The following is a 23,432-nucleotide window of genomic DNA, read 5'->3' as shown; positions in this document are numbered from 1 at the left end:
CTAGTCCATCCCGGGTTGTTCAAAGTCAAATTACAAAATTACAACAAGGTTTGGTGACATGAAAGTGAAATATAACAAACTGAAAAGTGACTTCAGACTTGCACATTACTGATGATTATGATTATTAGATGCCAGTAAAAACTTCTGAAGTAGAGTAAGGATGACTTCTTGGCTCTGTTTTGTTGGAAAATATATTAAATATCTTTGTGGGATTCTTTGTGTTTTGTCCCTCTAAACACCACAAATGTGAGTAAAGAGGCTAATCTTTTTTCACAGCGCTAAAGAATTGATGTTAACCCAACAGCTGATCAGTTAATCTTTAGTACCTGACTCCAACCCCTGACACCTAAACTTAACCACAAAATTGATGCTCAAAAAGGTTTTGACTATAAAGCTTAAAAAATTTAAATCAATTCACTTTCTGAGCTCTAAAATTGTTCCACAACCTCAGTTGGCTTTTAAAAGTATCACATGCTGATATTTTATGATGCATGACACTGTCACAAACTTGCTGTTGTACAGCGATCAGGAAGAAACAGTGATGGATGGTAGGATTATTCTGCAGACTGTTAAACCAGAAAACTATATTTCAGCAACATCCAACTCAGAAATAACCTTTCTACTCTGCCCTTTGTCTGCTTTGGTTGGGGTATAGGTATAAAATATTAATCATTGGAGCCTTCATCAGGTCACCTGAACAGTCATTGTAATATTATTACTTTGGACAACCTCAGACATTTTCCACATGCGAGATGCTCCATTTTCTGTGCAGAAAGCACATCAGGACTTCACAACAGCAGAACCATTTTTAGATGCTGTTGGAAATAACGAAGAGCAGATATACTGAGAAAAACCAGCAAAACATTAAACGCAAGCTTTGCTTTAAGGAAATAGCATGACGGCTAAAGGACATTTCAGGGTTTTCTCTGCTCAGACGGAAGCTGATAAAGGTTATTCATTCAATAAATACTACTGTATAAAGTTTTCTGCAATCACATGAAACAGGACTGTAAATTGTAATCAAGATCATTGGAGATCTTTAGGATTTCTTTTTCCATGAGGTGTTCAAGCAAGTGAACACGAGTCAGACATAAAATAGTAACACATTACTGATTAAACTATTGCTTCATCCTTACCCGTTTCCTTCCTTTGCATTAGGATCAAGTTTGTTTTTTTTGTTTCAAAAATTAAATGTATGAGATTGATGCTCATTATTATGTGGAAACCTGAAAAACACTGGGTGATACCAGAAAGTTTTCTCGGTGGCTGCTATCTCCAATGTGACCACTAGATGTCAGCAACTGTTTCATATCGTTACTGTAATAGACAAGATGATGCAGTCCTGCTTTCAGGATCATACAGTTAGTGATGCAAAACGCAGAATCGTGCATTTAAAGGGTTTCTGCTGCTTTCATGTTTGTTGTGTATGGAAAAGGAAAACCCACATAGCAATCCGAATAATATATAGGTTCACGTCAAACTGATAATTACAAAACAACCACTGTTAAAAAAGGGAGTCTGCTTATAAATTCGATATAACAAGTTAAAGCTGGGATAAAATAAGCTCATAGCCACACAAACAGGCCTGCAAAAAGGTTGATTTAGAAGCTACAAGACCAGCAGACAGTGTCTGATCTGTGTGAGTAACAGGTGGTTTTGCCATTCATCCCTTTCACTGAAGATTACAGAAACACAAGAAGCAAACTAGTTTTCCTTCTGCAACATCAAAGAACCAGGAAGCTTGGACAGGCTTGTGCACATGGTGCCATTTCATCTGTTCACACTTAAAAGATTTCAGACAGAAATTTGTTTCAAACATCAAATGTACATTAAGAAGAGCGAAGCAAAACAGAAGAACTCGTGCCGTTTTTCACATACATAAAGCACCCCTAAGATTAAATTTTATGTAAAATGTGTTTTTGCAAATATTACTGTTTATACCTTTTAAATATGATTAACTAAACAATGCAAGGATTTAGGCTTCTGGTGGGAGTATTTTGGTGTTCAACAGAAACTAATGTAGCTTTATGCAAACAGGCTAAAATATTCTGACAAATGCTACATTTAATAGCAACTGGGAACTAAAAACTTTCAATCCTCAATCTGGATTTCTTATTGTGTGACTGATCTCTTAACCCTTAATAAGATGCTTTTAGAGTTGATGCAACACACGTTTGCTAATTCTTGATCTAATAGGAAAGAAATTTGTCACTTGCACGTTATTTAATCTGGGCTGGGTTTTTTGTTGTTTTTTTTTTATTCACTGATGCATTTTGAAACAAAAACAATGACAACAATATATCTTAAATTATATTTATCAGGTCATAAGTTACTGTTACCTTTCTCCCACACTGACAGAACATAGTGCTGAAAGTACAAAGAAATCAAAAGTAATAAAAAGAAACAATCAAATTGACATGAAAAGAAGGTTTCAGACCAACTCCGCTGATTTCAATTTGAAACAGGGTTCATTAGAAACCGCACCTGCTAAGATTAAATCCTAAAACACAAGCCTTCGTAAAGTACAGGCAAATGTGAGTCAACTTTTCACCATCAGCCTTCAGGGGAAGCTCTAGCTGAATAAGACAATTAAAGACAGTTAAAACTCTTTTTTTTTTTTTTTGGTTGAATGACAAGGCAATAAAAGTGTGAACATCTGTCTGACAAGTGACAACAACAGCACAAGACAGACTGAAAGATGAAAGGATCCCTTTGTCGCATCAGGGTGTACGGTACATCTGGCAGAATAAAACATTAAGCTGATACAGTCCAAAGCAACTCAAGTGCTGAGGGTAAAATTGATCTAAACCAAACTGGCACAGCGCATTTCAATCGCAGCATAAACCAACAGCAAGTGCACAGAGTCTGAGCAGCCGAACACGAGGACACAGTTCTCTCAGACGTCCTGTGTCTCCGTCAGCTCCTTCCTTCCTGTCCTCTCAGAGGTGATGGCAGTTGAAGTTGCAGACCGATTTGCTCGTCTGACGTGAACGGCTACGACATCAAAAGAGACAAAATCAGAAGAAAAACAAAGGATTCTGTTGTCCTGAAGTTTAAAAGGGTTAAAAATCCAGATGGAGATGTTGGGAACTTTTCAAACACAGTGGTCCGTCTGATTGCAGTCTGATGTGGAGAGGTCTGCTCTGACAGGTCTGATGGTACAGAGGTAAAACCTTACTAACAGATGTGGTTGCGTCTCTGTTGGAGGGTTAAAACAGGTAGGTAGGTAGGTTCTGTGTGTGTGTGGGAGAGGATGGGGCTAAAGGGTACAGTCGATTCGCTGCTGTGCGATGGTTTTGCTAGCATAAATCTTCCTCGTCTAGAACAGCTGGATCATAGACTCCCGAGACTTGCCCACTCCGATCCATTTTACTGAGGAAACAGGAGAGATGGATTTTATCTACTTGCATACCAAAACCATACAGCAATTCTGTGCAAAGGTTTTCAATCACTGCATGAGAGTTTGAGTTGAACCGTACTAGGCACCCCCACATGCTCCTCAACGAAGCGGACGTATTTCTGGGCGTTCTCAGGCAGCTCCTGAAAGCTCCTGGCAGCAGAGGTGTCGCTGTTCCAGCCGGGCAGTGTCTCATACTGAACCTCCACGCGGTGCAGCACTTCCTGATTGGCTGGTGAAAATGGATAAGGGCGGAGATTGGTGAGGACATTACAGGAACATATCAGGACATATCAGCTGCTGTATCACAACAGATCAATACGTCTCTGCTAAGACCTGCGGCTTGCTCCAAATAATCATTTAAAGAAGACGAAGAGGAAAAGAGACTTGACAATTTCCAGTGAAAGAAAACACTCATCAAATCTACTTTGTGACTGATGAGAACAGTCAGGCTGGTGTGATTTAGACGGGAGGACCAGTAAAGAGGAAAACAAGCAAAACGAACAAAAACTAAAAGATAAAAAAATTAGATAAAGATAGAAGAAACTCAATCTGACAGCTTGACGCAGTCCCATACGTCCTTCCTCTGACTTATCTACCTTACAGGGGCAAAAATTGGAGGATACAGAAGAAGAAAAGAGCCGTTTAAACGTTGTGGTCTATAAACAGACTCACCTGGAAAGTGAGGTATAGTTTGGTTGTCGACTTTGTACGCTACGCCCACTTTAATCTCTGGCAATACGTCAAGTATGTCCAGTTTGGTGAGGGCTAACCTGAAAGGAAAGGGGGACTACTTTATAGAAGAATAAACGCTGTTCATACACTCTGAGTTTGTAGGAATTATCTTTAAAAATACCAAGAAAACATTTTTCATCGCTGCATGAATAAATAAATTAAAACTTTAAACATACGCAGTGAAGCCGTTAATCATGTGTGCATATTTGATGAGCACCAGATCCAGCCAACCACATCGTCTTTTCCTGCCTGTGGTCACGCCAACCTCTTTCCCTCGGGTCTGAAGCAGCTCTCCGATCTCCTAAAGACAAGTGCAAAAAGTTTTAAAAGGAGTTTATTATTTTATTCATTTTAGGAGCTCTGTGTCAGGGGTGCTCAAAGTCGGTCTCGAGGGCCGCTGTCCTGCAGGTTTTCCATGTATCCCTGTTCCAACACACCTGGTTTCCATTCAATGGATCCAACAGCCAATCAAGTTCTGCACAATGGCGGATTAGTTTGAGTCAGGTGTGTTGGAACAGGGATACATGAAAAACATGCAGGATTGTGGCCCTCAAGGACCGGAGCGGGACACCCCTGCTCCATGTCATTCTGCAGCTAAAAAACAATATATATCTAGTCACCTCAGTTTCAGTCATGAGAGGCGTTGAACTTAAAACACATTTTCTCACGGGTTGAGTCTTTTTGGGTTAAGTATGAAGTTTTATTCATCCCTTTAACAAAATGTAAAATAAAAAATTGCCAATGTTTTTTTAGGGATATTTAGGATTTATCACCATGTGACAGTTCAGAACTGTTATAGTGTAATCTTCTGCTTTCTGATGTACTTTAAAGGGCAAAAGACAAAAATCAGATTTTGTCCCACAGGATTTTCAACAAAGTGAAGCCAAATGTCTCAGAAACATAACACATGTCACGCTGGGTTCTTAGGGGTTAATACAGAATACAACTTTTGAGTTCAATGCCATCACGAGTCCTGCAGATGGCGCTGTTTGACAACGAACCACAAGACACAATTCATAGCAAAGAATTGTGAACGTAAAGATTATTTCATTTCCCCAAATTGCTGTAAAGTTGATTTTTTTTCAGATTACTTTGAGGTTTATCTGTTTCCGTTCTTCATCACATGTAACGACATCTGTAAAACTTAAAGTTCAGTTGGAAATTCCTTGTTTTTTCTGCAACACAAACACAACTTAAAAGGACAAAAGTGTTTATGTTTGTGCCATGTTGTGTGTGTTCTTACATTGCTCTGCTCGGAGGGAAAAGCACCGATGCCGACTCGAGTGGTGTACGCCTTGACGACCCCATAAACCTCGCCAACGTTCTGGGGAGGCATGCCGAGGCCAGTGCACACCCCGCCCACCGTGCAGTTGGACGACGTCACAAATGGATATGTGCCTGAAATGACATATTTTTCCATTTTCCCATTAAAAACAGGAAAAAAAACATGCATCTGCAAACAAAATGAGAGCTTAGAGTTCATTTTTGTTTTTAACACTCCAGGAATATAATGACATGAGAAAACCTGCACCATCCTCTTCAAAATTATAATAAAAAAAGGTCAGAAAATGATAAAGTGCTGTGAAAATAAAGCAAGGTTTGTGTTCCCAGACCCCGACGCTGAAGTCTGCCCACTTGGAGATCAACACAGTGCCAACATTCTTGTATAATCAGAAAATAGTTGTGATATCAACAGCGGCAAGTGTGTTCATCAGCACTAAGTGCTCTTTATGTAAAATGATGATGCCAAACATGCTCCCAACTTCCAAGTAAGTCTCGATGCGAGCTTAAAATCTACAGAGAAATCAAAACTTGCAAATCAAGTTCAGCTGTTCTGACGATCAGTGTGCAGCACAACACGCCCACTAGTTAAAACAATAGTGCTGATTGCAGTTATAGCTCTCAGTAATGACTGATCTGTTGCAGAACATCAGCGCTGTGTTCCATAAATCATTATCTGAACAGTAAAATGCAACCATCATGCTTGACAAATGTGCTTCTGAGAAAAGTTCTGGGGCTTATAAATGAGCTTGAGAGACAGAAATCGTGACATTAGGTGTCTTTGTGCTCATGCACAGTCAGGTGACACTCAGTGCTACTGAAACACTTGAACTTACTATTGTCTCCAGTTTGAGCTCCCAGCAGGCTTTTTATAGAGATCATTGCAAAGTTTAAATATATCTCAGCATGTCAGGTTCAGTGAATATGTATTGAGCTGCAGAGGGACTGTATTCAGTCCAAATTCAGGCACAGTGATGTACTGACCGAAGTCTATGTCTAGCAGAGCTGCGTTTGCTCCCTCCACCAGGATTTTCTTAGGGGGACCATGAAGCGCTTCGTACATGTAGTGCACGCCATCCCTCACCATGGGCTTGATACGCTCCACGTAGTCCTACAACGAAAAATAACAACATATACCACTGAGGAAAAGGACACAAAATCCCTTTTCCTTTTAATTACTCTGATCCATTACCTTTAATTTCACCAACTCTCCTTCTACGTCAATCTCCAGCGTTGGGTACATAGATTTATACTGCTGAGCCAATACTTTATACCTGTAACAGGCAACAGGGTTCAGCTGTGGTTAATCAATCATTTACTGTCATTCTCTCCAAGTGAAATCACACTATTCCAATTTTATTACAGGGGGACAAAGAAGTCAGGTTATTTTCTCTAGAGCACCTGATAATCTTCTACGATTGTTAATGGTTTCAATGGGAGGATATCTACAGTTACTACAGGGTGTGGAAATACAAACAGGTATGTGCAGGTACAAAGCAGACAGACGTTTATGGCATCTTTGGTAATAGATCTAATTTAAATCCCAAACAGACCTTTCTGAGAACTTAGTGAAGTCTGCCAGCAGGTCACATATCCTGAGACCGCTACGTGCTGCCTTTGCCGAGTACACCGGACCGATCCCCTTCTTTGTCGTCCCCAGGCTGGGCGGGGTCAGGAAAGGAGGGAAGAAAATAGGAAAAGAAAAAAAAGAGACAAATGCATGAGCATGACCTCTGTCCATCACGTGTCTTTTTACATTTTCAAAGTTCATGATCTTTTTATTTACTCAGTTCCCGTAAAAGTAACAGCTTCTGACCCAGTGGTCCCAGTCTGACCTGAACAACAATTTATAAGACGGTTTATGAGCTGCGGAGCTTTTCAGTTCTGTAAAACAGGCAGATTCCTGTGTCTGTGGGGGGGGCTCTGGATTAAAAATCAGCTCCAAGTCTTAAATAAAGTCAATTGTAGCTCAACAAAATAGCTGTTAACGAAGTGAAGTGCAACAGGAGCGAGCGACGTGGAGACTATCTGAACTCAAGTCTGTTCATTCCCATCAACAGAGATATTTTCTGCTTTTCCACAATTCTAAAAATCATGAAGAAGCCAGACACAAAATATCTTTTCACACGACTGCATTAGCTGAATCTCCGTAAGGTACATTTTACACATAACGCCGTATGAAAAGGATGACTGAAATGACAGGTCAGAGTGATTACACACTTCCATACGAGAGCGTGACTGGCCAACATCTGATAGCTCCATCTATTAAAAGGAGGGCTTGCTGCAGCAAACTTTGCTTACCCAACAAGTAAACTACAGAACAAAAATAGACAAAGATGCTCGGAGTGTATTGAGTTTCACTAAAAGCGCCCAGTCAGCGTAAAACATGTGGGATGTGAGTGCACAAGTGGTAAAACCAGTCTGGCACTGAAACATAGTGGACAATCTGACCTTCTGAGATTTATTAAGTGAAACTTTTTCAAGGGTTTCTCGTATTATGTTGGTAGTACTACAAATAAACTCATGGGCTAATGAAAAATTTGTGCACTTTTACTTGGTTGTGTGTTTTATCATGTCAAATTTTAAATCAGCGATCGTGTCTCTCATTCACGTTCATTCATAATGTTTAATCACCTCATTGGATATTTTAATGTTGTGCTAGTTAACATTGAACTGGAAGTGTTTCACAGCCCGTAAGCAGGATCTGGCTCCAGCAGAGCTCGTTCTGTAGCATGCCTCAGGCTGATGGGACTCCACAACCCTGCACAGCGGTCTGCTGAAAGCCTTTAATGACCATTAAGGACACGCTGGTGAACATGTACTCTCAGCCTCACATGCATACATTCTTGCTGGGAGTTTGGAGCTTTGGCTCCTGAGCCGACTGCTCTTCAGGCTTAAAATTCCTCACATTCATTTAGTAAGTTTGCTGCAAGGGCAAATAATGAATTGGAAAAAACTTTCTTTAAAGTAGTGTGAAGAATAACAGAAAGATGAACACTTGGATTTACAGCACAACATGTTTGTCAACTGAGTTAAAGTCAGATGTTCTTCAGTCTCTCAGGGAAGAAGAAGAGATCACATCAGTGGATATGTCGATGGAAAAGCAATGTGTCGATGGAAATGTTTAAATGTATACACAAACAAATAAAGATTTCCTATTAATCTTAAAATAATAACTATAAAAAAAATACATATAGTTTGTACATTTTTCTTTTTTGTTTTTAGTCTACAAAAATGAGCAATATTGAAGAATTGTGAGAATCACAATTTAGAACAAATTAGCAGCCAAAAAAATCGCAATCAGAATTGAATCGGAATGAAAGGATATTGTCACAGCTCGAGAAAATATACCACCGTGAAGTACATGTGTGAACAAGTGCTGCACAATGGTCTGAAAGAACAATTTCTCCTGAACAAAGGAGTGAAAATGACTATAAACGTCTTGTGTGTCACTTGAGATACTGTACAGTAAGTACTTCAGTAATTTGTTTTTCTAAACAAGTATTAAGTATACTTTTATGGTATTTTTAACTCTGTAAAGCACTTTGGTCAGTCTGTACTGTGTTTAAATGTGCTATACAAATAAAACTTACTTTATTTACATACAAACCATTCAGTTAACTTTTGTAGTCATTCTACTAAAAAGCTTCATTCAGACAATAGCATTTCAAGTTCAGTGAATTGAGGAAATCCTCATAAGGTTAGAGGTTTTTTCCCCCCGACTCGCCACATTAGTTAAGGTTTCTTCTCTGAAAAGGATGAAATGAGAAACTGAAAGTGGAACTGACTGCGATGGACTGGCGAGCTGTCCAGGGTGTACCCTGCCTTCGCCCAAAAAGACAGCTGGGATAGGCTCCAGCTTCCCCGCAACCCTAAATTGGATTTAGCGGTTTGGAAAATGAATGAATGAATGAATGAATCAAAGTGGAACTGAGCAGGTCTCCATGTCAGACAGGATTCAGGCTTGAGGATGTGACTTTATCCAACCGCTGTCACTTGGAAAGTTCATAGTAAATAAACCTAAAATCATGCAGAAGAAATCAAACTTCTCGACAAGGTGAGACGACAAAACTAACTTTTCCTGTCCTGTTATAACCGCATTTATCAGAGGGCAGGACAAAGTAACTATAGAAAAGACTGAACTGAACAGTCAAAGACAAAGTTTTTTCTTGTTGTTGTTTTGTCTTTCAAGAAGGAACAGCGTCTCGATTAGCTTAAAAAACATGAAACAGGATTTGAAACAGCGATGACTTTTTTCAAAATAAAGCTAAATGTTTTTATCTTGAGGGAAAACTCGCATGACAAAACAGGAAGACTCAAGGCGAACAACAAACACCGCACCAACACACACTTTCTGGTTGATCATGAGAAACAGGAGACACGTTCTGGATGTGAGCCAGAATCAGGATTCATCCCTTTCGGATGTTTAACGCTGATATGATCACATTTCTGAGCAGAGTGGGTGTGTTACTCGCAGGTGTGTACACGGGAGTGTTGCGGCCATTCCTTTTAAGCAACGCGTTCCTTACTTCTTGCCCGCTTGCTCTTGCCTCTGCTGTTCCTGAACACCATCGACCGCTTGGTGGAAGTCAAACACTGCGGAGGAGGGAGAGAGGGGACACACACTCTCACACACCTCGGAGAAAGCAGAGCTCGCATATTTCCCTGAAATGCACGCGCGCACACACGTTTCTTCATGCAGACAGTCAAAAAGTAAAAGAGTCCAGGGGCAGACCTGGGAAAACTTACCGATGTGTGCTCTGTCTGAGATGAACAATCTTTTCTCCCAGTCTTTTAGGCCTAAACACACACACACACACACACTAATGTACTTGCTCTTTTTTGTTTTTCCATGTTTATAAGTCAAACAATTAAACAAGCAGGTCTACAAGAAATACCACTCACTTTTTCCTTTGCGTTCATTTTTTTCTGCCTCTTCAAACAGGCCCGGGAGATGGATCACAACACCGTTGCCTGAGGAAAAAGACAAGTTAAATTACGCTTTGGCGTTATTTAAGAGTCAACATGATGAAAAACAGTTCCCAGCTTTCTGGCTTGTAACCTCTAAATTTAAATCTTCTACTTTAATAAATGTATAACCAATAAGTCAGTGCAATGGATGGATATTTCAGTGTGTGCATGATTCACTGATGCTTTTCATCAAGGCACCGTTTTAACTTTTGAATTTGCACGTTGTTGGATCTTTCAGATTATAAAAATGGAAATAATGGCTAATATAAATACAGAATGAGTAATATACAAATTCTGTCTCTCTTGTTTCTTATCCTGTTCATCTTTTTATTTTTTTTTTACTGTGGCCCACTTTAGAAAATAAGTTAATATTGACAGCGGCCCTTTTTCTACCAAATGTCAGCTGAATCCAGAAATCCAGGAAGGTTTTAGTTAAGTTTTATTTCAGACAGCAGCTTATTGAGCCACGTGGCAACTTTAGAGACTAAAGTTTGTAATAGTGTAAACCAGGGGTGTCCAGCTCTGGTCCCTAAGGGCCACAATCCTGCAGGTTTTTTAATGCTTCCCTGCACCAACGCATCTGACCCAAAGTAATGAGCCATTATGCAAAACTCCACAGGCTGCTGGATCCATTTAATTTGAGTCAGGTGTGTTTAAGCATGGATACACTGAAAACCTGAAGGACCGTAGCCCTTGAGGAAAGACTTTGGACACTCCTGGTGTAAATGGACAAGTGCTGAGCAGCTCAGGGATCGCTATCAAGGCCAATCCAGGCTTATTTGATGAGTCGGTACAAACTGCTCGTGTCAGGTCTGCTCACATCTGGACATGAACAGCTCTGTTTCTTAAAGCATGTGTCTCTGCAGCTCCTGCTGTTTTAACATAGATCCGCCAGCAGTGCGTCATACCTGGGGTTGATAGTTGACATTTGTGCAGAAGTTTGTGCTCGGATTACTCTAAAACAGCGATGTTTAGTTGTGAATGGGCTCTATTGGACCACATCCTGTCAGTTAAATGAGGCATTGTGGGAGCTTTTAGATCAATAATCTGAGTAAATAAAGTCACTTTCATGTCAGAATCTTAAGCATCTGGATCAATACACTTGGAAAAAATGAGAAGATTTGCCAAATTTAGAAGGAAGCAACCATTTATAGACATTAAGCTCATTTGACATGAAAAACTTCCCTACTGGGGGATTTTTGAGCTTATTTCTATCAGGTAATTTTTTTTGGAAGACTTTATGGGCCAACAAAGGATAGAGAACAGTGAGGGTAGAGAAAAAAATGGTTATTTATTCTCAGTAATACACTGTAGTCATTAATATTTAACCATAAATTAACTGAAGCATCAAATTAATTAATAAAATAAAATATAAATAATGTTTTATGCAATAAGTTGCTGCTGTCATGGTTTGTAATGCAGAGCCAACTGTGATATTAAAGGCGGTTGTCTGTCAAATAAAGACCCCCTGACTGACACCTGTTCTCCAGAGCTGCCTTTAATTATCTTTTAATTGAACAACATTAAAGATTATTTAATTACTTTTAACCAAATTGAAATGTCAGAAATGAGAAAATGAGCAACACAAGCAGAGCAGGGTGATGCTTGGAGGACGGCCATATGAGAACAAAAAACCGCTGTCTCACAGATTAACACTGAATTCTTGTGTTAGAGAAAGAAATCTGGCCTTAGCCTGTAAAGTGATAAACAAGTTGGACCGTTACATTTAATAAAGAATGTGAAATGATGAAAAGGACAGATTGTGTCTTAAACATTTTGAGTTACAAATCAGGCTAATCAGGGACATCAAGCGTGTTCAAAGGCTCACTGGATCTCAGATGATGCCATCTTGTTTTTGGTGTAAAGTACTGTTGACCTGTTGTTGTTGACGCAAATTCACCAGAAAACTTAACATAGAGCGCGAGATCAACAGACTGATCGGTGCGGCGTCTGCAGTAATGCTGACTCTGCGCCGGTCTGTCGTGGTGAAGAAGGAGCTGAGCCAGAAGGCGAAGCTCTCGATTTACCAGTCGATCCATGTTCCTACCCTCACCTATGGTCATGAGCTGTGGGTCATGACCGAAAGAACGAGATCTCGTATACAGGCGGCTGAAATGGATTTCCTCCGCAGGGTGGCCGGGCTCTCCCTTAGAGATAGAAGTCAAAACCCTTAAGATAACTTAACCAATCGCTGTCAGAAGATGACTGGAAATGGACACCAGTGATAAAAAAAAAAAAAAGTCAAACAATCTTTAATCGTGACCTGAAGTTCTTAGTCCAAATTTCAGAAGGCGAGACTTCTTTTAATCTGTCAGATGTTGGACAACTGAGCGTTATTACAGTTTGAGTGCTGAAGGACACGTCTGATCAATGCTCCCAGTACTGTATCATTAACAAATGTGGGTGGGGCAGGTTCAGAAACTAAACATTTATCACGCTAGTTACACAACAACTTTTCCTGAAGCACTAAAAGTTAAAATCTGGCTTCAATGCACGGCATGCCAGAGGCAGAAGAAAAGCCGAGATGTGATAAATATAAAAAGCTGTGTGTTGACGTGCAGACGTGTGGAGGGTTGGGAGCCTTAAAGAAAGAGTAAAGACTCCATTAGCTAATGAAGTTACTGCAGATGAGAGGATGTGATGCAGACTGCAGCCTGGCACTGACTCAAGCCGATCGCACTCATTGTTGCACTACGGTGGAGCCTGTGACGGCGATGACGAGCACTTGACTATGAGTAACTCTGATCATTGAGCTAAGAAAAGAGCAAAGGAAGACAAACTTGAAGTGTGCATAGCTTTGTGAAGTAGACTGAAAAACAGTGAGGGTGCAAGTGTGTGTGTTTACACACCAATGAAGGCGGTGACCTTGGGGTTGATGATGCCACTGGGTAGGAGGTGAAAATCATACTCCACCCCGTCCACGACCACTGTGTGTCCTGCATTGTTGCCTCCCTGAAGAGAAGCAAACAGATGCCTTATGGAGGCTGTACACTTTTGTTTTGCTGTGCGTGAGGAGAGCCTGAATAGTTTGGCAAGTAGCAGCAAGCTTCATACATAAACCATTGGCCTCTGCTGTTTAGTGTTGCTACACTGTGCTGTTGCTTAGAGACTCCTTCTTATTCGCGTGCACTCAGATCTCATGTAAGCTTCTAAACTCACTGACAAATTCCACAAACAAAACCACTGACATGTCCAAGCAAGAGCCCTGCTCTTAATGTATACATAAAATATTTAAAAAAAAAAAAAAAAAAAAAAGTATTACACCACCATCATTCTCCCAAAGAGAACATGCGGTTGGAGGTATAACGTTCTGTTTCAACAATCAATGTCAAAGATAATAACACCTTTAAAGGAACACTAAATCATTATTTATCAGTAGTAGACGACAAGCTAGAATGTTCTGTCCTAGTTCACGTCAGTCTCTCGGTGGACATTAAAGAAGTTTATAAATCAATGCAGCAACAACGGTGTTTCCACTGGATTTGTTTTCAGGGCAGGTGGTATAAACCAAAACAGTGGATAGATGTTCAGCGCAGGGGAGCACGTTGGTACAGCTTATATCTACCGTAGAGCCGTGGCCGCTTTGGTTCCTCACCAGCTGCTCTGCAAGTAATTTTTTTACTGTTATTGAACAAAACCAACTAAAAAGGTTTCAATCATCGAAAGATGAGGATTAAGGTTTGGACTTCTGATAATGCTCATTATAAAACTATTTCTATTCGTCCAGGAACAAAAATGAACCGAATCACACATAAATCTGTTTTGACTGTGCAGCATTGAAGCGCATCTTAAGAATGCCAAACAGCACAATGTGTGTGTGTGTGTACATGCCAAATGTTCATCTGGTTGCAGCATTCAGGCCGGCACATGATCTAAGCACAGCTGACTGCGGCAAAGAAAGTACAAAAGTGGAACCTAAAAAGGGAACAGCAAGTTCTTGGAAAAGGATGTTAAAAAACAAAAAAAAACAAAAAAAAAAAAACAACCTCCTTTGCTGCTCTTTTAAGAAAGTCTCAGCCAGAAGTTAGAAAGGCCGAAGCAGTGAAACATAAACAGCCTGAAGGGAAGAAAAGGGACAAAAGAAAGGGAAGGATGTCATTTCATCTATCCAACATACTCTGTGTATTGATAAGAAAGAAATCATTACACAAGAGCAGAAAATTTCTCGCCTCTGCAGCGTATTATCACTACTTTCTTACTCCATCGTGTGACCCGGGATATGCTCCCAACTCTCCACCCTGTGGAAATAAATCAAACCTAACATGTGCTAAAAACCACATGAAGTTATTCCTGGCCACAGAAGTTCCCTAAAAGTGATGGGGGGGGGGGGGGGGGGGGGGGGGGGGGGGGGGGGGGTGTTAATGGTTGAAGGGGGGAAGATGCCTCTCCTTTTTAGCTACATCTTTTACGATCCACCCCCATGCCCTACAGAACCAAAGTAGTCCGGTCTTGCTACCGTCCCGTGATCGGAGGGAGTAAACCTTTTACCACCCAGCTGCTGCTGTCTCATGCTTTACACACTGCTGTGCCAGCGCTGTATTTATAAACTACATAACAAAGCTAAGACCTGATCTAGTCCCATCCTCACCTGTAATAAACACACATTTCACACCTCCAGACAAGGGAAGACGCAGTTTTCTACTCACGTTGCTGCCTTGATCTCAATGTGGAGAATCAGAGAAGTTCATACCTGTTTAAATGTATTTGCATGTTGTGGTTTTGGTTAGGCTGACACTATTCTGTTTATTTTTCCTAGTGTGATGTAAATATGCACAATGCACAAAGTGAAATGAAAAAGTCTCAATTTGTGCTTGGCAAGCTTATTAACACTGTTTTAATTAATCCAAACTAAAGCTTGCAGCACTTAACCTTTTAATAGGCGAGATGACTCCAATATCATGTACACGGATGATAGAAATTATTCTGGAGTTTAGTTCTAGTTTTGTCTTTAAGTCTCAGCTCTTGCACACGCTCTCCACAGACTGAACATAAACAAAAACCCTTGAATGTTTCATCACTGTGTCTTCGTACCATTACACTAAAGACTCAATGTAAAAACACACCAGAAACATTTTAATTATTCACCATGACCTGTTTTCTTTCTGTCTTTTTCTACGGTATTAAGATTTTATTAGGAAGATTTCAGTTATTGGCTGAGAGAAAGACAAGTTGTGCAAAACTCATATTATTTGCAAGAGGCAGGATGTCACATTGCCTACTGTCAATGCCGTGCTCGAGCCCCGATATTGGCAGTCACTTGCCCTTTTCAAGCATGCTTTGACATTAAACTGCTTCATTATGCTAAGACAGCAAGCCACGGCAACAGCCTCCACAGCTTCAAATAAGCACATACATTCAGATTGGGATTTTCTAAATAAATAAACTGATATAGTTGGGTATTAAAATATAATAAAATCAAGTATCTATCTAGTTAAATGCAACAGCATAACCTGCAATATATCAATAGTAATGCTGCTGTCTGAATCTGTGTGTGTGCAGTAGGGCTGTGACGATATGATTTTGTCCCAAATCGATTCAATTCAGAATTTTTTTTGGTGCCGATTCGATTTAAATTGCGATTTCCACAATTCTTCAATATTGCTGATTTTTGTAGATTGAAAAGAAAAAAAAATGAATAAAACTTTTTTTTTATTTGTTCGTCATTTTTCTTGATTTTAATTAGGAAAAAAAACACAGTAGCCAGACCATCATTCTGCTGCTATAATGCCAAAGAAGATAAGTTAAAAGATCAATAAAAATGACAAAAATTTTATGATGGATTATTTATATTAGATTAAAAAAATTGATTTTGTAACAAAAAATAAATAAATAAAAAAAATAAAAACTATTTTAAAATTGTGAAGCAAACAAATCCCAATATTCGATTTTTAGATTCGATTTTCCCACCCCTAGTGTGCAGTACGAGTGATAGACCAGAGAGTTAGCATTGGCCCGTCTTGGTCATCACATCAACACTGATGGGAACAACAAAACCTAAAACTGTGCAGCTCCTTATCCACCTGTGTGGATCCAACACTCTTCACTCAACCAACCAAATAACTTCAAGTAATGTGCAGCTACAAGTTAATATCAAATGTTTTTGGAAACTATTGGATGCATTAGCCAACAGAAAACCCAAACTGAGTTTTTTCTAAATGAAAGGATTTCTTTTAAGGGATAAATTGAATTTCCCTTTGGGGATTAACAAAGTATTTTTAATTTCATTTTATTTTATTTATTTCATTTCATTTCATTGAATCAAGCTGCTTAACTTTCAAGCTTTAAAGATAAAGTTTAACTCTGATATTTTTCTTTTATAATGAAAGGAAGTTGCTACAACTCAACCATTTATGCACCGACTATGCAGTCAAGACTGAGAAATATAAAAGCGCTGTGATAATGATTTTATGTGGTGCTCAGAAATCCTGTTTGTGCAGTTTGTGCAAAGTGGGAAACTGTTTGCATGGGTAAGTTACCATTGATTAAAAGCATTTTATGCTAGGACATCAGTTCCCACACCTAAACTGAGTCTTGTTTTTTTAGTAAACATCTCCATAACAACAAAGTCCATAGAATTACATTTGCATGTAATAAATGTTCCTACAGCTGAATACATCCTCATAGATCATTATGACATGGATTATTAGCTAATAATGGGACCTCTGGAAAGACAAACACAACAACACTATATCCACAGTGTATACATGACTCATATCTGTATCCATTGAATCTGACTGTCTTGTTTCCCAGCACCTTTGTCCCGTATTTCCAGTAAACTCATAATTTCCAACCAGATTATCAACTACCTGTTGTGTTTAATCAATACAATCTCAGCGAATGCAACACGTTTGTCCCCCAAGACTGAAACCAGCTTAAGTACATGTAATAATCGCTGTACGAATCATGATATGGACACATGATCTTCAACAGCAGACACTTGGTTCTCTGGAGATGTGCTTCGCTCCCTGATTTGCACACAACTCAAACCTTATAGGCCGGGTAAAACTGCTGGTGAAGCTGTGTTATAAAAAGATCAACGCTATCTGCCCCAGCTCTCCACTGCACACACACACATATCAGTGAGCCCATAATGAACATATGCACATAGAAACATGGAGGACATACAGACGGGGGGTTGTGTGGGGTGTACTTACAGATAACATTTAATATATTAATAAAAAATAGAAAGAAGTGTTGGTGGGAGTACAAAAAGGAGGAAACTCCAGCATTCACAAGAATCCTTGTAATGTCAGCTTGTTAGCAGAGAAAACTTAACAGTTCTCTGAACACCACAGCTATTCTGAGTAGTCTGAAGATCAACAAAGCACTTATATTACCGAGGAGGAGGAACATGGTGTTAAGTTTTAAACATAATACATTTGTGTTAAGACAGCCGGAAAAAATGTTGGACAGAAAATACATTTTCATACAAATACAGGACTTGGATACCCTGATGAGAGGCAGAACAAAACTATAGAATGCTTTATTCCCTTTTGTTTAATGGTCTTAGGAAAAACATGTTCGACAAAAAAAAAAAAAAAAATCACAGTAACAACTGATAAAAGTGACACAAGTACTGAGTCCATACATCACACAGTGGTGAACTGACAGGACTAAGTAGAAAAATGTGAAATAAAGTCAATAACATATCACAGAGTCGTGCTCATCACTATTAATGCTACGCTTCTGACCTCACACACTACCAGCACTCCCTGCTTCCTCACATCCCCTGTTCAAGCACCTGATATTTTTAAAAAAATGCAATAATCTCTGTAATATTGGTTGTCCACCAAAACTACTAATTAAAATATAACTAAGTATTCAAATGTGCACATTTGGTCCTAAGAAAAAAAAAACCAGAAACATAAAATGCCAACATGTACTTTAAGAAGACAAAAAACAGCGCATGTTATCTAAGGCAGGGATCCTCAATCCTGGTCCTCGAGGCCCAGTGTACTGCAGATTTTCCCAGTGTCCCTGCTGGAACACACCAGACTCCGACAAGCTCTGTATATGTTTGCTAAATACACATTGATTTGGATGCTTGGAAAACCAGCTTGGAAAACAGAACAAAAGGTCCTCGAGGACCTGGATTGGGTGTCATGGAAAAATGAAAATCCTGCCATTGCTTGAGAATCCTTTTAATAATTGCCAACATCTAAGAGGTAACAGTAATAGAAAGTGATTCTTAACCCTTTATAAAAGCAGAATAAAATTAAACTTATCCTGAAATCACTCAAATTAAAATGATCAGAAGTACACATGAATGAGAATCAGCTGCTTCCTGCTCACGTCAACCATACTGGTCACACAAAAGCATCACATAAACATAAACTTATTGATGCAGAACGGCTTCCAACATTTTAGCTTCATAATAGTTTTGAACGCCTGCCAGGACAGTATACATGTGTATTGTGCACCCACGCAAGCAAGACTTAAGTCCAGAGAAATAACTGTCAAAGGCAACAAAAGTAAAATAAAAATACCCCATACATAACGCTGACAGGAAAAGAACTCGACTGAGCTGCTTCCAAACATCTTCCACTCTAGACAATACAAAACATAAAGCCACAAGTGAATTGAATACTGTACTGTATATAGTTACACAACACACAAATCCCCCCACACAAGTAGTCTCCTATAGGTCGGCCAGAGTGCAGCTTTCTTCTTTGATTAACTATGTGGCTCTACGCCATCATGGCAGAAGCTTGTCAAACGTTTCAGGCTGGAGCTGACTCCTCCCTTCGCTGCCTTCAGTCACTGTAACTCTATTCACTATTCAGGCAGATCAAGGCCAGAAATGGTCCCAGTACACAGTGGCAACAGAGTTGCAAACCATGTCAAAAGTCCAAAACAACAATTCATGGTATGTCAAGACACTCAAATCTGCCAATTGGCTTAAAGAAACCAGGCAAGGATGCAAATCCAACACACTGAACCACTGAGTCAACATGTTGACCAAAACTAAGCGGACGAGCCATGTGGATATTACTTTAAGATAAAATAATTACATCTGCTTGTCTTAGTATGCATTGGAAGTCTACAGTACCAGCACAGAATTGGCCATTAAATGTCAAAAATTACAAGTCACACTTTAAATTTTGATGTGAGAATTGATTTTAACAAAAAAGAAAGCAACATTTGTTCTCAACATGTCCGTTCTCTGTCAGCTTGTTTGCACTGCAGCCCTTCTCTGCCTTTCTGTAGAGATACGGTGGTTTATATGCAGGATGGCATGTGTGGATAACATATGAAGATATGTCCAAATGACGCCTCTCAACCCTGAGTAGTAGTTAAAGTAAAAAGCCAACTCAAATTTAATAATGTATTACCCAAAAGGCGGTGTGATTCTTGTGTTTTCCTGCAAGATTTTAAATGACATGACAGAGGATTCTAGTGTAATGTGATCACATTTAACAGCAGACTGGGAATTTGTAACAAGTCTTTTTCTCACACTGAATACGTGCTTGAAAAATTACACTCTCACTGCACATGCTTAGTTGGATCCTCTCACTAACAAAGAAACAGATCACACTTTGAACAAATCTATAGTCTGATAAATTTTAAGTAATGTGGCTCTTAACTTTTTTTTTTTTTTCTCCCCCTAACGGGGCTCATACCTGACAGGGTGTGTGTAACTTGCTGGCACTTGACAATCTTTCACAGCTGACGGTGGGGAACCCCCAATGTCAAGCTGTTATATTAAAACAGAACAGTCAGAAATTCTGGTTTAAAAAGTCAGAAATGCCAGCTTAAAACAGCTTAAATTGGTGCAGCTGATGTATAGATTACTATAATAAGGCTATGTTTTTTTCCATCAAACATGCCCTTTGAGACAAAATGAAGTTACATTGTAAAATTGAATCTGGTGACATCTCAGCCACCCTGGTCTGTGTTGCAAATGTCCAGCAGGGTGTGGTAAGTTGCAACATCTAACTTTGTATACTGTAATAGTGAATGGCACGTTTTATGTACCAATCGTTGGTATGTGTAATTATGGGACAGATGTAAGTCAGATGTATAAAACATGCTCAATCTATACTTAACAGTCTTGAAGTAAAAACAAGAAACAAAGGTGTTGAAAAGTTTTCTCCCGATGTTCAATGTTTATTTCAAGCAGTTGACTTGGATGCAGCTTGATGTTGCCTTCAAAACCAGGACAATATTTAGGCATCGTGATCAGGACTTTGTCAGAAAACACAGCTTGAGAATGGATTTCAGCTTTGTCATTTAACTCCTGTAGCTGACTGTTGAGCCAAAACAGCATAAAGTTCTGTAACCTGGCTGTTATAAATGTTTTAGCACGTTTCCAAACATGGAGATACTATTTTATCTACATGGGGCTATTTGTTTTGAAATGTGGTTTGAGGATTCGTGGCTCATCATATGTCTCTGCCAGGCTGTCTAAAAAAGGAGTAGCTGAGACAATATTTTAAAAAACTTTAAAATATTATTAAAAGAATTTTTCTCACAAGTACAGGTATCTATATAAATCATAATTATAAGGGTTTGGTGATAAAAGTATAATAAATACAAATGGATGTGTAATAGAGTAATCAAATTGATAATGTGGAAAGAGGTGTACTAGAAGATTTGTATCATAGATAATCAAATATATCGGTTGAGATCAATTATGAGTAAGCATATTTTTGTGAATGAAAAGTGTGTATTACAGTAAACTGTTTATATGATATGATGTATTATGGTAAAGTACTGGATATAACATGAAAGTATGTAAAAAATGGATGTAAAGAGATGGATTTCAATATGTAAATACCTTGTATTCCACGACTGAACTAAAGTGCTGTGTAACTGTTACAAATTTTAGTTTTTTGATGTAATAATTGTGTTAGACCCCAGGAAGAATAGTCATAGCTTGCTACAGCTAATGGGAATCCTAAATAAACTAAACTAAACACGTGATTCAGCGTTAATACAACTGTAATCCACCCTACAAATGCATAATTAAATTTTATATTAAACAGCAGTTTCATTGCTATGGACAGTGACTGGCTCTGGTGCGATATGGGTCCCAAAAAAAAGCCCCTCCTGAAGCAAACCCCCCCTGGTCAGCACAGTTCATCTATCTCATCATGTAGCCACGACAGGATACAAGTAATCACAGCTTTACAGGTGTCTGGAGAGCTAAGCAGCTAGCAGGAATTCAAGGTGACTTTAGCAAAACAGAGACCATAGATGTTCAGTAGGCTAGCAACTAGTCCCTGTTAGCTTACTGGATAAAATGTTGCATTCACGCATCATCGGCACAATAGGAAAAAAAAGAAGAGAAGGATAACGTAGCACCTTGTTCCGTCTTTGCTAGCCTTGTAATTGAAGCTGACTGACATTCATGTGTATATTACCTCTACCAACCATTTGTTGACATGTGTATATCTGTTTCGCTGAGGGAGGGAGCATAATGCTGCTGTCAGAAACTCCCACACTCGGAGTCCCGAACTGTCAAGACTGTTTTTTTCCCCGCGTGGCTGCCTGTAATTAAACGGGCTGACCTGAATGCAGCATGACAGCAAAAAGAAGCAGCTTTTAATGGTTACCTGCGGGATTTCTGGGAATTAGCTTAACAGAGACTTAACATAATATAATAAAAACGTAGTTATCCTTGAAGGAGGGGAGCTGGGGGATAGCATACCTGGCATCTGCACACCATATCCGCGTCTTGTGCCAGTAAATCCACAACTTTCCCTTTTCCCTCGTCGCCCCATTGAGCCCCGAGCACCACGGTCACTCTGTTGCCAACGGCCGGTCGGGTTGCCTGTTTTGTCGGGCTGTCTCTGCCATTGGAGGCCCCGAAAGCTTCCTTATTCCCACTTTCCGACATTTCTGCTGGGTCCCTGGCTAACTACACCAGTCGTGCGCCCTGTCGCACCGTGCTGCGCTTACCTCCTGCGCCAAAGATAGGAAAGAAATGAAGACGCTCACTCCACTGGAAATTTACACGATATGAGGGAATGCTGTGCACATGCGCACGAGTACTTATGGATGCAAAACAAAAATATTAAAATACAAACTAAAATAAGAAAATTAATTTTTAAAGGATGGAAAAAAACATTTCAACTGCCGCTTACTTTAATACTTCACTGACAGTTTTAATTAAAGCCAAACATAGAACCAGTCTCGCACTAACTGGACTTTACCAGACATCGTTTTGCGAGTTAGTAAAGCATCTTCATTATTTTTACTATCTCAGTCTACTGGAGGTGTGTTCCGGGGGTGTGGTGGAATGAGTAGCGATGGTGACATTAAAAAAAACACCGATTACAAGGGTAGCATGGCCCCCAATTTAAAGCAACAATTTGTTAAAGGTATATGAATTATTTTGTAAAAGAAACACCCTGTTTAGGATGCCCATGTGTTATGATATTTATGTTGTGTAATGGTATATTAATTTAAAAAATGCAAATGTTAAGCCAGTTTTAGACACACTACCCTGTTCTCTCTCTCTCTCTCTCTGTCTCTCTCTCTCTCTCTCTCTCTCTCACTCTGTGTGTGTGTGTGTATTTTAAGTGTTAATCTGAAACAAGGGTAAGGAGAAAAAGGGGAGGGAAGTGTACCATTAAAATCTGACTGGTCCACCAAGTGCCACCCTATGAATAGCCTATCAAATTCTTATAAATATTCAGTGTAAACTTATTTTCAGGCAGGGTAAACCAAGTGAATCCAACATGTATTTATTCTGCATAAAGGCTACCATGTTCTTGACCATAATGCAGCACTAATATGAGAATCATGTCACTAACTGTGTTGTGGGTGATCTTTGTCTAAACAGATTACATTTTTTGAAGAGGATGCTAAATTTAAAGGTACCAGATGTGATTCTTGTGCAAAGTTAAACCTTTAGAGGTTGGAATTGTCAAAGTTTTAAAGGCACAGTGTAAATGATTATTTAAAAAGTTGAATATGAACCGGTCTTTATGATGGCCAGGGGCAATTTCCTGTGGATGATGAAGGAACTGTCATAAAACCAGTGATTTGCTTCAAGGCAAGTTTGTCTTGTTCTCAGTAAAGCAGCTATAGGTTTTTGTGTAGC

At 39.4% G+C, this 23,432-nt stretch overlaps 1 protein-coding gene across 2 annotated transcripts; it reads right to left on the bottom strand.

Annotated features, from left to right (window-relative positions):
• Positions 1 to 1,643: 1,643 nt before the first annotated feature.
• adss2 (adenylosuccinate synthase 2) lies at positions 1,644 to 22,285 on the bottom strand. 2 transcript variants are annotated; one of them, XM_079249065.1, is made up of 13 exons: positions 22,035 to 22,285; positions 13,234 to 13,336; positions 10,319 to 10,387; positions 10,163 to 10,213; positions 9,943 to 10,009; positions 6,967 to 7,074; positions 6,606 to 6,687; positions 6,398 to 6,524; positions 5,376 to 5,530; positions 4,309 to 4,433; positions 4,073 to 4,170; positions 3,487 to 3,629; positions 1,644 to 3,372 (listed from the first exon to the last, which is right to left on the bottom strand). In XM_079249065.1, the coding sequence occupies exons 1-13, from the start codon at positions 22,221 to 22,223 to the stop codon at positions 3,370 to 3,372; spliced, it is 1,320 nt and encodes a 439-aa protein (XP_079105191.1). In that variant the 5' UTR covers positions 22,224 to 22,285; the 3' UTR covers positions 1,644 to 3,369. The 2 variants fall into 2 exon arrangements, with proteins under 2 accessions (XP_079105191.1, XP_079105190.1); XM_079249064.1 differs by having other exon boundaries at positions 1,647 to 3,372; positions 3,480 to 3,629.
• Between the last annotated feature and the right edge of the window lie 1,147 nt (positions 22,286 to 23,432).

The sequence above is a fragment of the Telmatherina bonti genome, assembly GCF_933228915.1.
Source record: "Telmatherina bonti genome assembly, chromosome: 11".
NCBI classification, from domain to species: Eukaryota; Metazoa; Chordata; class Actinopteri; order Atheriniformes; family Telmatherinidae; genus Telmatherina; species Telmatherina bonti.
Note: the sequence above shows the minus strand (reverse complement) of the source record. Positions and strands in the feature narration are given on the sequence as shown.